Source organism: Oncorhynchus keta, chromosome 30, assembly GCF_023373465.1.
Source record: "Oncorhynchus keta strain PuntledgeMale-10-30-2019 chromosome 30, Oket_V2, whole genome shotgun sequence".
NCBI classification, from domain to species: domain Eukaryota; kingdom Metazoa; phylum Chordata; class Actinopteri; order Salmoniformes; family Salmonidae; genus Oncorhynchus; species Oncorhynchus keta.
This window is the reverse complement of record NC_068450.1, coordinates 972,628-985,541: the sequence shown is the minus strand read 5'-3', so window position 1 is coordinate 985,541 and position 12,914 is coordinate 972,628. Positions and strand designations below refer to the sequence as shown.

General features: G+C 45.0%; 1 protein-coding gene and 1 long non-coding RNA gene across 2 annotated transcripts in view; one reads left to right on the top strand and one right to left on the bottom strand.

Moving 5' to 3' along the window:
- The window catches only part of LOC118383367 (transcriptional regulator ATRX-like), a 111,871-nt gene extending 108,055 nt beyond the window's left edge, over positions 1 to 3,816 (bottom strand). Inside the window, 3 exon segments of the mRNA XM_052486944.1 lie at positions 501 to 581; positions 3,296 to 3,443; positions 3,766 to 3,816. Coding sequence (XP_052342904.1) covers positions 501 to 581; positions 3,296 to 3,443; positions 3,766 to 3,786 — 250 coding nt within the window. The 5' untranslated portion in view covers positions 3,787 to 3,816.
- A 6,329-nt stretch (positions 3,817 to 10,145) lies between these two features.
- Positions 10,146 to 11,659, top strand: LOC127913790 (uncharacterized). The gene is made up of 3 exons (XR_008086725.1): positions 10,146 to 10,290; positions 10,409 to 10,499; positions 11,063 to 11,659. It is a non-coding gene; the product is annotated as an uncharacterized LOC127913790 (long non-coding RNA).
- The last annotated feature ends 1,255 nt before the right edge of the window (positions 11,660 to 12,914 follow it).

The window sequence follows — 12,914 nt, the reverse complement described above, 5'->3', positions numbered from 1 at the left end:
AGGGGGTCCCCCCTGTGTCTGTGTGGTGTGAGGAGACCAACCTGTGTTTTTGACTGAGGGGCCCCCCTGGAGGGGGTCCCCCCTGTGTCTGTGTGGTGTGAGGAGACCAACCTGTGTTTTTGACTGAGGGGCCCCCCTGGAGGGGGTCCCCCCTGTGTCTGTGTGGTGTGAGGAGACCAACCTGTGTTTTTGACTGAGGGGCCCCCCTGGAGGGGGTCCCCCCTGTGTCTGTGTGGTGTGAGGAGACCAACCTGTGTTTTTGACTGAGGGGCCCCCCTGGAGGGGGTCCCCCCTGTGTCTGTGTGGTGTGAGGAGACCAACCTGTGTTTTTGACTGAGGGGCCCCCCTGGAGGGGGTCCCCCCTGTGTCTGTGTGGTGTGTGGAGGCCATATGAGAGTACCTGGTATGCTAAACTAGTTTTATAGTATGTGAAATGTATAAATGGAGTATGATTTAAAGTAGGCCAGATTTTAGACATGGCCTATGTGTGAGAGACAAACCTGTCTTTTTCCTTGAGAGGTCCAGCTTCATGGCTCCTCTGCTCTCCTTGTTGTCAGTCCCAGGTCGTACCACCAACACGCCTGAAGTAGAGGACAAGCACTTAATATGCATTCCAAATTCCCTATATAGTGCCCTACTTTAGACCGGGACTCATAACTCTCAACAAGTGCTCTTTCACCACCACATATACCTTGAATATGAACTCAAAACCTTTTTAAAAACATATATGAACAATTCAGAATAGACCAACAGTATCATCTACCTTGAGCATCAACTCAGAATAGACCAACAGTATTATCTACCTTGAGCATCAACTCAGAATAGACCAACAACAGTATTATCTACCTTGAGCATCAACTCACAATAGACCAACAGTATTATCTACCTTGAGCATCAACTCACAATAGACCAACAACAGTATTATCTACCTTGAGCATCAACTCAGAATAGACCAACAACAGTATTATCTACCTTGAGCATCAACTCAGAATAGACCAACAACAGTATTATCTACCTTGAGCATCAATTCAGAATAGACCAACAACAGTATTATCTACCTTGAGCATCAACTCAGAATAGACCAACAACAGTATTATCTACCTTGAGCATCAACTCAGAATAGACCAACAACAGTATTATCTACCTTGAACATCAACTCAGAATAGACCAACAACAGTATTATCTACCTTGAGCATCAACTCAGAATAGACCAACAACAGTATTATCTACCTTGAGCATCAACTCAGAATAGACCAACAACAGTATTATCTACCTTGAGCATCAACTCAGAATAGACCAACAACAGTATTATCTACCTTGAGCATCAACTCAGAATAGACCAACAACAGTATTATCTACCTTGAGCATCAACTCAGAATAGACCAACAACAGTATTATCTACCTTGAGCATCAACTCAGAATAGACCAACAACAGTATTATCTACCTTGAACATCAACTCAGAATAGACCAACAACAGTATTATCTACCTTGAGCATCAACTCAGAATAGACCAACAACAGTATCATCTACCTTGAACATCAACTCAGAATAGACCAACAGTATCATCTACCTTGAGCATCAACTCAGAATAGACCAACAGTATCATCTACCTTGAGCATCAACTCAGAATAGACCAACAACAGTATTATCTACCTTGAGCATCAACTCAGAATAGACCAACAGTATCATCTACCTTGAGCATCAACTCAGAATAGACCAACAGTATTATCTACCTTGAGCATCAATTCAGAATAGACCAACAACAGTATTATCTACCTTGAGCATCAATTCAGAATAGACCAACAACAGTATCATCTACCTTGAGCATCAACTCAGAATAGACCAACAGTATTATCTACCTTGAGCATCAACTCAGAATAGACCAACAGTATTATCTACCTTGAGCATCAACTCAGAATAGACCAACAACAGTATTATCTACCTTGAGCATCAACTCAGAATAGACCAACAGTATCATCTACCTTGAGCATCAACTCAGAATAGACCAACAACAGTATCATCTACCTTGAGCATCAACTCAGAATAGACCAACAACAGTATTATCTACCTTGAGCATCAACTCAGAATAGACCAACAACAGTATTATCTACCTTGAGCATCAACTCAGAATAGACCAACAACAGTATTATCTACCTTGAACATCAACTCAGAATAGACCAACAACAGTATTATCTACCTTGAGCATCAACTCAGAATAGACCAACAACAGTATTATCTACCTTGAACATCAACTCAGAATAGACCAACAGTATTATCTACCTTGAGCATCAATTCAGAATAGACCAACAGTATTATCTACCTTGAACATCAACTCAGAATAGACCAACAGTATTATCTACCTTGAGCATCAATTCAGAATAGACCAACAGTATCATCTACCTTGAGCATCAACTCAGAATAGACCAACAGTATTATCTACCTTGAGCATCAACTCAGAATAGACCAACAACAGTATTATCTACCTTGAGCATCAACTCAGAATAGACCAACAACAGTATTATCTACCTTGAGCATCAACTCAGAATAGACCAACAACAGTATTATCTACCTTGAGCATCAACTCAGAATAGACCAACAACAGTATTATCTACCTTGAGCATCAACTCAGAATAGACCAACAACAGTATTATCTACCTTGAGCATCAACTCAGAATAGACCAACAACAGTATTATCTACCTTGAGCATCAACTCAGAATAGACCAACAACAGTATTATCTACCTTGAGCATCAACTCAGAATAGACCAACAACAGTATTATCTACCTTGAGCATCAACTCAGAATAGACCAACAGTATCATCTACCTTGAGCATCAACTCAGAATAGACCAACAACAGTATCATCTACCTTGAGCATCAACTCAGAATAGACCAACAGTATTATCTACCTTGAGCATCAATTCAGAATAGACCAACAACAGTATCATCTACCTTGAGCATCAACTCAGAATAGACCAACAACAGTATTATCTACCTTGAGCATCAACTCAGAATAGACCAACAACAGTATTATCTACCTTGAGCATCAACTCAGAATAGACCAACAACAGTATTATCTACCTTGAGCATCAACTCAGAATAGACCAACAACAGTATTATCTACCTTGAGCATCAACTCAGAATAGACCAACAACAGTATTATCTACCTTGAGCATCAACTCAGAATAGACCAACAACAATATTATCCACAAAGTGTAGAAATGCACCTTCTGGCTCCACAATGATATGAAGAGGCATTAAAACACGTGCTGGCCCCAGGTCGAGGTAGACCTTACCATCTGAGGGGTTGTCAGAGGCGCCATCTTCCTGTCCACTCTCGTCCGAGGTGTCAGACTCATTCCCTCCGGTGTGCTTGGCTGTAACAGGAGGCTTCATCTTGGTGTGAGAAGAGGAGGGTCTCTCAGTCTCTGCTGAGCTCCCAGGCTGAGGAGTAAACAAGAGTCAACATGAGTCTAATGAAAAACCTCAGAATAGACCCTGAGTGATCGTCCTATTATCTGCTACAGAAGCGACAGTCCACCTGTGTCCCAAATGGCACCCTATCTAGTGCACTACGTTCAACCAGCTCTGGTAAGACATTCACGAAGTTCGCAGGTGGATACATCTGAAAAAGTGAGCAGGTAAATAGACAATCTGATGTTGACCGACCTACCTCCTCCTGCTCCTCCTCCTCCATCTGGTCTGTAATCGGAAGTTGACCTACCTCCTCCTCCTCCATCTGGTCTGTAATCTGATGTTGACCTACCTCCTCCTCCTCCTCCTCCATCTGGTCTGTAATCTGATGTTGACCTACCTCCTCCTCCTGGTCTGTAATCTGATGTTGACCTACCTCCTCCTCCTCCTCCTCCTCCTCCTGGTCTGTAATCTGATGTTGACCGACCTACCTACCTCCTCCTCCTCCTCCATCTGGTCTGTAATCGGAAGTTGACCTACCTCCTCCTCCTCCTGGTCTGTAATCTGATGTTGACCTACCTCCTCCTCCTCCTCCTCCTCCTGGTCTGTAATCTGATGTTTACCTACCTCCTCCTCCTCCATCTGGTAAGTAATCTGATGTTGACCTACCTCCTCCTCCTCCTCCATCTGGTCTGTAATCTGATGTTGACCTACCTCCTCCATCTGGTCTGTAATCTGATGTTGACCTACCTCCTCCTCCTCCTCCTCCTCCATCTGGTCTGTAATCTGATGTTGACCTACATCCTCCTCCTCCTCCATCTGGTCTGTAATCGGAAGATGATCTACTTCCCCCTCCATCATTTGGTCTGTAGATTCAGCTGAGGTTCTACTCATTTAACCTGCCAACAACAAGAAAACCCACTATTAGGTCGGAAATTAGACAATTTAAAAGGATGGGGGAGATGAAGAGGGGACTAAATTATCAGGTTAGAGGCTCTTTCCTTTTTGTAAGTAAAAGCAAAACAGCCTGATCTTCATCAAGATCTAGGACTTTGTCCCAAATGACACCCTGTTCCCTATGGCCCTGGTCAAATGGAGTGCACTATTTAGGGAATAGGGTGTGAATTCAGATGCAACACTAGATATAATGTTGGCTGTTAGAAACTAAGTTCACTAACAGCAAGGCTAGAATCTAAATTATAACTACTGTTAACTGTATTCAGTACAGTACTCAACAAGCAGCAGAGCAGCACCAATGGAGCAGCCCAACAGCACCAATGGAGCAGCCCAGCAGCACTAATGGAGCAGCCCAACAGCACCAATGGAGCAGCCCAACAGCACCAATGGAGCAGCACTAATGGAGCAGCCCAGCAGCACTAATGGAGCAGCACTAATGGAGCAGCCCAGCAGCACTAATGGAGCAGCCCAGCAGCACTAATGGAGCAGCCCAGCAGCACTAATGGAGCAGCACTAATGGAGCAGCCCAGCAGCACTAATGGAGCAGCCCAGCAGCACTAATGGAGCAGCCCAGCAGCACTAATGGAGCAGCCCAGTAGCTCTAATGGAGCAGCCCAGCAGCACTAATGGAGCAGCCCAGCAGCACTAATGGAGCAGCACTAATGGAGCAGCCCAGCAGCACTAATGGAGCAGCCCAACAGCACTAACGGAGCAGCCCAGCAGCACTAATGGAGCAGCCCAGCAGCACTAATGGAGCAGCCCAGCAGCACCAATGGAGCAGCCCAGCAGCACTAACGGAGCAGCCCACCAGCACCAATGGAGCAGCCCAGCAGCACTAATGGAGCAGCCCAGCAGCACTAATGGAGCAGCACTAATGGAGCAGCCCAGCAGCACTAATCGAGCAGCACAGCAGCACTAATGGAGCAGCCCAGCAGCACTAATGGAGCAGCACTAATGGAGCAGCCCAGCAGCACTAATGGAGCAGCCCAGCAGCACTAATGGAGCAGCCCAGCAGCACTAATGGAGCAGCCCAGCAGCACCAATGGAGCAGCCCAGCAGCACTAATGGAGCAGCACTAATGGAGCAGCCCAGCAGCACCAATGGAGCAGCCCAGCAGCACTAATGGAGCAGCACTAATGGAGCAGCCCAGCAGCACCAATGGAGCAGCCCAGCAGCACCAATGGAGCAGCCCAGCAGCACTAATGGAGCAGCCCAGCAGCACTAATGGAGCAGCCCAGCAGCACTAATGGAGCAGCCCAGCAGCTCTAATCGAGCAGCCCAGCAGCACTAATGGAGCAGCCCAGCAGCACTAATGGAGCAGCACTAATGGAGCAGCCCAGCAGCACTAATGGAGCAGCCCAGCAGCACTAATGGAGCAGCCCAGCAGCTCTAATCGAGCAGCCCAGCAGCACTAATGGAGCAGCCCAGCAGCACTAATGGAGCAGCACTAATGGAGCAGCCCAGCAGCACCAATGGAGCAGCCCAGCAGCACTAACGGAGCAGCCCAGCAGCACTAATGGAGCAGCCCAGCAGCACTAATGGAGCAGCCCAGCAGCACTAATGGAGCAGCCCAGCAGCACTAATGGAGCAGCACTAATGGAGCAGCCCAACAGCACTAATGGAGCAGCCCAGCAGCACTAATCGAGCAGCACTAATGGAGCGGACCAGCTGCACTAATGGAGCAGCCCAGCAGCACTAATGGAGCAGCCCAGCAGCACTAATGGAGCAGCCCAGCAGCACCAATGGAGCAGCCCAGCAGTACTAATGGAGCAGCCCAGCAGCACCAATGGAGCATTCCAGCAGTAGTAATGGAGCAGCACCAATGGAGCATCCCAGCATTACTAACGGCGCATCCCAGCAGCACCAACGGAGCAGCCCAGCAGCACCAACGGAGCAGCCCAGCAGCACCAACGGAGCAGCCCAGCAGCACCAAAGGAGCAGCACTAATGGAGCAGCCCAGCAGCACTAATGGAGCAGCCCAGCAGCACTAATGGAGCAGCCCAGCAGCACTAATGGAGCAGCCCAGCAGCACTAATGGAGCAGCACTAATGGAGCAGCCCAGCAGAACTAATGGAGCAGCCCAGCAGCACTAATGGAGCAGCCCAGCAGCACTAATGGGAGTTTGAGTGGAACTTTGGCTCTATTAAATTTGGACACGGGACCTAAATAAGCCAGATTAGCTAGGCCGACTGTTTCAACAAAAATCGGGCTTCCGCCATTGTTTCTATAGTGTGAACATGTGAAATTAGCAATCATGGGCAGTAACTAGATAGTTCAAATCAGATGTTATTTGTCACATGCTTTCGTGAACAACAGGTGTAGACTAACAGTGAAATGCTTCATAAACAACAGGTGTAGACTAACAGTGAAATGCTTCATCAACAACAGGTGTAGACTAATAGTGAAATGCTTCATCAACAACAGGTGTAGACTAACAGTGAAATGCTTCATCAACAACAGGTGTAGACTAACAGTGAAATGCTTGGTAAACAACAGGTGTAGACTAACAGTGAAATGCTTCCTAAACAACAGGTGTAGACTAACAGTGAAATGCTTCATAAACAACAGGTGTAGACTAACAGTGAAATGCTTCATCAACAACAGGTGTAGACTAATAGTGAAATGCTTCATCAACAACAGGTGTAGACTAACAGTGAAATGCTTCATCAACAACAGGTGTAGACTAACAGTGAAATGCTTCATAAACAACAGGTGTAGACTAACAGTGAAATGCTTCATCAACAACAGGTGTAGACTAACAGTGAAATGCTTCATCAACAACAGGTGTAGACTAACAGTGAAATGCTTCATAAACAACAGGTGTAGACTAACAGTGAAATGCTTCATCAACAACAGGTGTAGACTAACAGTGAAATGCTTCATAAACAACAGGTGTAGACTAACAGTGAAATGCTTCATCAACAACAGGTGTAGACTAACAGTGAAATGCTTCCTAAACAACAGGTGTAGACTAACAGTGAAATGCTTCATCAACAACAGGTGTAGACTAACAGTGAAATGCTTCATAAACAACAGGTGTAGAAGCATTTCGCTACACTCGCATTAACATCTGCTAACCATGTGTATGTGACAAATACATTTGATTTGCTTTAGACTAACAGTGACATGCTGACTGACGGCCCTTCCCAACAATGAAGAGAAAGAAAATAGAGAAATAATAGAAAAGGGAAAAAAACACAATAAAAGTAATAATTAATACACAATGAGTAACCTGACTATATACACAGAGTACCAGTACTGAGTCAATGAGTAACCTGACTATATACACAGAGTACCAGTACTGAGTCAATGAGTCACCTGACTATATACACAGAGTACCAGTACTGAGTCAATGAGTCACCTGACTATATACACAGAGTACCAGTACTGAGTCAATGAGTCACCTGACTATATACACAGAGTACCAGTACTGAGTCAATGAGTCACCTGACTATATACACAGAGTACCAGTACTGAGTCAATGAGTCACCTGACTATATACACATAGTACCAGTACTGAGTCAATGAGTAACCTGACTATATACACAGAGTACCAGTACTGAGTCAATGTGCAGGAGTAATAACATGGCTATATTCAAGGCGGCAGGTACCCTCGTGATCACAGCCGGTTGTGATACAGCCTGGAATTGAACATGGGTCTGTAGTGACGCCTCTAGCGCTGCGATGCAGTGCCTTATATGCTGACCATGCGACGCGAGTCGTGCAAAATATATTTACACATACATGTTATTCAATCATTGCACCCACACTACTCGTGCGCGTCATTTGAGTGTCTGTGTAGTTGGACGCTAAAATAGAACTTTGGTTCCATTTCTAATGATTGACATGCTGCAAATCCCGCCTCTCCCATCTCCTCATTGGTTTTTAGGAGCATTGAAAAATGAACTGAGGTCCACACTCCAGTCCAGTTGGCGGTAAAGCACCTTCAAGTTGGTTGCCAACCGCCATATAAAGGTCAAAGAAGAAGCCTGATGGAGGAGAGATGACTAAAAACAAACTTGGTTAACCCGTTTATGTGAGGATTCATTTGTCGGAGTAGAGGACCTTGTGCATTTCAGGTGAAATAACAACCCAATGCTTATATTCCAGGACAAATTAGCTAGCTAGCTACATTTCCGTAAGTGTTTAATGCTTTTCGACCTGTCCCCAAATTAATATAGTTGATTCAGAGTTTGTTTTCATATTTTAACCTGCATGTCCTGATCTCCTCTGGTGTGGAACGGTGTCTCATGCGCATGTTAGACCGCTGCACCACTCAGGATCCCAAAACATAAGAATAAAGTGACTGATCAACAGTGGCCTAAGTGATTTTTTGTAACTATTCATATTATTATTAAAGCCAACTAATGTTAGGTAACTATTTGGGCTAAAAATGCAGTTACAACAGCTCGTTTTAAAGAAAAATGGCCCGTGTGTGAGCCACCTCAAGGTTTAACTCCAGCATTATTTATTGACGTTTTTCGTCAATGGTGCGAATGAACTAACATGGACCTTGTCTGCTACAATTAATGCTTTCTGACATGAACAGAGTACAAAAATCAGGCAAACCGGAAGATAAACATACTACAAAAACCGGGCATCTTCCCATCAAAGGCAAACTAACTAACCGGAGTGTCTGTGCACTAAGTCAACCTGACTCTTATCAAAACAGTTTAGACCCTTACCGAGAAATGCAGACTTACAAACCCTTAACCAACAATGCCGTTTTAAGAAAATAAGAGTTAAGAAAATATCTACTAAATAACCCACCTAAAAAAAAGTGGAACCACAAGAACCAGGCGATATACAAGGTGTACCGGTATCGAGTCCATGTGAGGAGGGGGGTGCAGGTTAGTCGAGGTAAACAAACATGTATTATCTGATTTCACCTTTATTTAACCAGGTTGGTCAGTTGAGAACAAATTCTCATTTACAACTGGGACCTGGTCAAGATAAAGCAAAGCAGTGAGACACGCATGGAATAAACATAGTCAATAACACAATAGAAAAGTGCGATCAAACTGTATATATACAAATCCAACATCTCTACAGTATGTCCACATTTCAGACATCAGATTCCCGGACAACCCTGCAATGCCGTTTCAATGGTCCAGAGCCTTCAGAGACATGCAACGAAATGCATCAGTTTATCCCCTCGCCAGATATGTCAGATCCCACGTTAGTTAGCATGCTAGGTAGCTAGCTTATACATTCCGGGCCAAAACACAGGTGGAAATCGACCAAAACCCGCTGACATCTTTTGTTTTACAACCTTTTACATTTTCCACAAAAAAATACTAACTTAGTAATAGTGGTTAAGTTAGCTAGCTAGGTTATAAATCCTCCGTTATAACAGCAGTAGCTGTTTTCATAGTGTCGCTAGCTACGATGGTACCGTGGGAAACCGAGCCGGTTCCGCTGCGTAGTAACACCGGTACATCAAAGATGCTAACGTTAGGCACTGCTTTGAGGAAAAGATAATACCTACTGTACTCTTTTTGTCATTTCTTGAATGACTGACACGCGTGTAGTTCTTGGCTCGTCGTCCCGGAGATGTAAAACAGATAATTCTCAGTAATTTGTATTTTAGAAATTTTTTAAAATATTGAAGCAAAGTGGAGACAAAGCAAAGGCGCCATTTTACCGGATGGTTTGAGACGCACTAAAATGGCGCTTCTAGCCCAAATCCTATCTGTTGTCCTATTGGTTGTTGAGTCAGGAAATTATGGCTTTCTGATTGGCCAAATCCTTTTGAGAAGTTTACATAGGCTTAGTGTAAATCATATTCTCTCAATCTACTGGCGATTTTTTTTTGTGTCCCACCTCTTTGCTCTGGTTTTTATTTTTGATTAATTCAAGGGAATGCCACATGGAAATGACACTGTTTTCTCTGATAATCTGAGCCTCAGGCTGCATTCTGGTCTGTCTTGAATTCTAAAATTCTATTGCTTAGTAAACTCTATTGTGCTAGACTCTAAACTTTAGTCTATTGTGCTGCCAAACATATTCCCCACTCAGAGCCTGTCCTGTCCCCTCAGGTAGGCCCATGTATTCCTCACTCAGAGCCTGTCCTGTCCCCTCAGGTAGGCCAAACATATTCCTCACTCAGAGCCTGTCCTGTTCCCTCAGGTAGGTCTACATATTCCTCACTCAGAGCCTGTCCTGTCCCCTCAGGTAGGCTAAACATATTCCTCACTCAGAGCCTGTCCTGTTCCCTCAGGTAGGTCTACATATTCCTCACTCAGAGCCTGTCCTGTTCCCTCAGGTAGGTCTACATATTCCTCACTCAGAGCCTGTCCTGTCCCCTCAGGTAGGCCAAACATATTCCTCACTCAGAGCCTGTCCTGTCCCCTCAGGTAGGCCAAACATATTCCTCACTCAGAGCCTGTCCTGTCCCCTCAGGTAGGCCTACGTATTCCCCACTCAGAGCCTGTCCTGTTCCCTCAGGTAGGCTAAACATATTCCTCACTCAGAGCCTGTCCTGTTCCCTCAGGTAGGTCTACATATTCCTCACTCGGAGCCTGTCCTGTCCCCTCAAGTAGGCCTACAAAAAGTATGTTATAAAACCAGGACACACTGTTGAGAGGGATGCTTGGAAAGCCTAAAAACCTACACTGGACTAGCAACCAACCACACTGAGCTCAATAAAATTGCATTGAGTTTGCAGAGAGACTGAACTATTTTTATTGCAGATTTGAGATTCTGGCTGGCCTCCAGAGTCGTGCAGAGGTCTAAGGCACTGCATCGCAGAGCTGGAGCGTCACTACAGACCCGGGTTCAATCACAGGCTGTTTCGCAGCCGGCCGCAAATGGGAGATCCATGAAGCACAAATGGCCCAGCGTCGTCCTGGTTATGGGAGGGTCGTATAGTTCTCGACCTTCGACCTCTCCCGAGTTGGTACGGGAGTTGCAGCGATAGGACTGTAACTTCCAATTGCATATCACAACCATGTCCTGAGAAATCCTGTCGGTGTTGTTCTGTGAGCTGTTGCTCACTGAGGGAGAACACTCTATCAGCTCAGTGGAAATCATCCACCGTATTCCCAGTGTCCAATCAGAGCCGCTGTCCTCAGTTATTACAGCCCTGTTGCATTAACACCTGGCATAATGAATAGTTTGAGTGCCTAATTCTCTCCCACATGTAATGGATATTATTTTCTTCTCTCTCACTGTGAGCCATCATTACAGAGAAGTGTGCTGTGGTGAACATTTATCTTTAATAAACCTGTCTGAAGATATCTTGGACTTGTTCTTGCCGGCACCTATATCTCTACTAGTGTTCTATCCACTGGCACCTATATCTCTACTAGTGTTCTATCCACTGGCACCTATATCTCTACTAGTGTTCTAGCCACTGGCACCTATTTCTCTACTAGTGTTCTAGCACTGGCACCTATATCTCTACTAGTGTTCTAGCCACTGGCACATTTCTCTACTAGTGCACCTATATATCTCTACTAGTGTTCACCTTATATCTCTACTAGTGTTCTAGCACTGGCACCTATATCTCTACTAGTGTTCTACTGCACCTACTGGCACCTATATCTCTACTAGTGTTCTGTCCACTGGCACCTGGCATCTCTACTAGTGTTCTAGCCACTGGCACCTATATCTCTACTAGTGTTCTATCCACTGGCACCTATATCCACTAGTGTTCTACCACTACCTATCTCTACTAGTGTTCTAGCCACTGGCACCTATATCTCTACTAGTGTTCTACCACTGGCACCTATCTCTACTAGTGTTCTATCCACTGGCACCTATATCTCTACTAGTGTTCTAGCCACATATCTCTACTAGTGTTCTACACCTATATCTCTACTAGTGTTCTATCCACTGGCACCTATATCTCTACTAGTGTTCTAGCCACTGGCACCTATATCTCTACTAGTGTTCTAGCCACTGGCACCTATACTCTAGCTACCTAGTGTTCTAGCCACTGGCACCTATATCTCTACTAGTGTTCTAGCCACTGGCACCTATATCTCTACTAGTGTTCTAGCCACTGGCACCTATATCTCTACTAGTGTTCTAGCCACTGGCACCTATATCTCTACTAGTGTTCTACTGCCACTGGCACCTACCTATATCTCTACTAGTGTTCTAGCCACTGGCACCTATATCTCTACTAGTGTTCTATCCACTGTTCACCTATATCTCTCTACTAGTGTTCTAGCCACTGGCACCTATATCTCTACTAGTGTTCTAGCCACTGGCACCTATATCTCTACTATATGGCACCTATATCTCTACTAGTGTTCTAGCCACTGGCACCTATATCTCTACTAGTGTTCTAGCCACTGGCACCTACTATCTCTCTACTAGTGTTCTAGCCACTGGCACCTATATCTCTACTAGTGTTCTAGCCACTGGCACCTATTTCTCTACTAGTGTTCTAGCCACTGGCACCTATATCTCTACTAGTGTTCTAGCCACTGGCACCTATATACTCTGTCCACTGGCACCTAGTGTTCTAGCCACTGGCACCTATATCTCTACTAGTGTTCTAGCCACTGGCACCTATATCTCTACTAGTGTTCTATC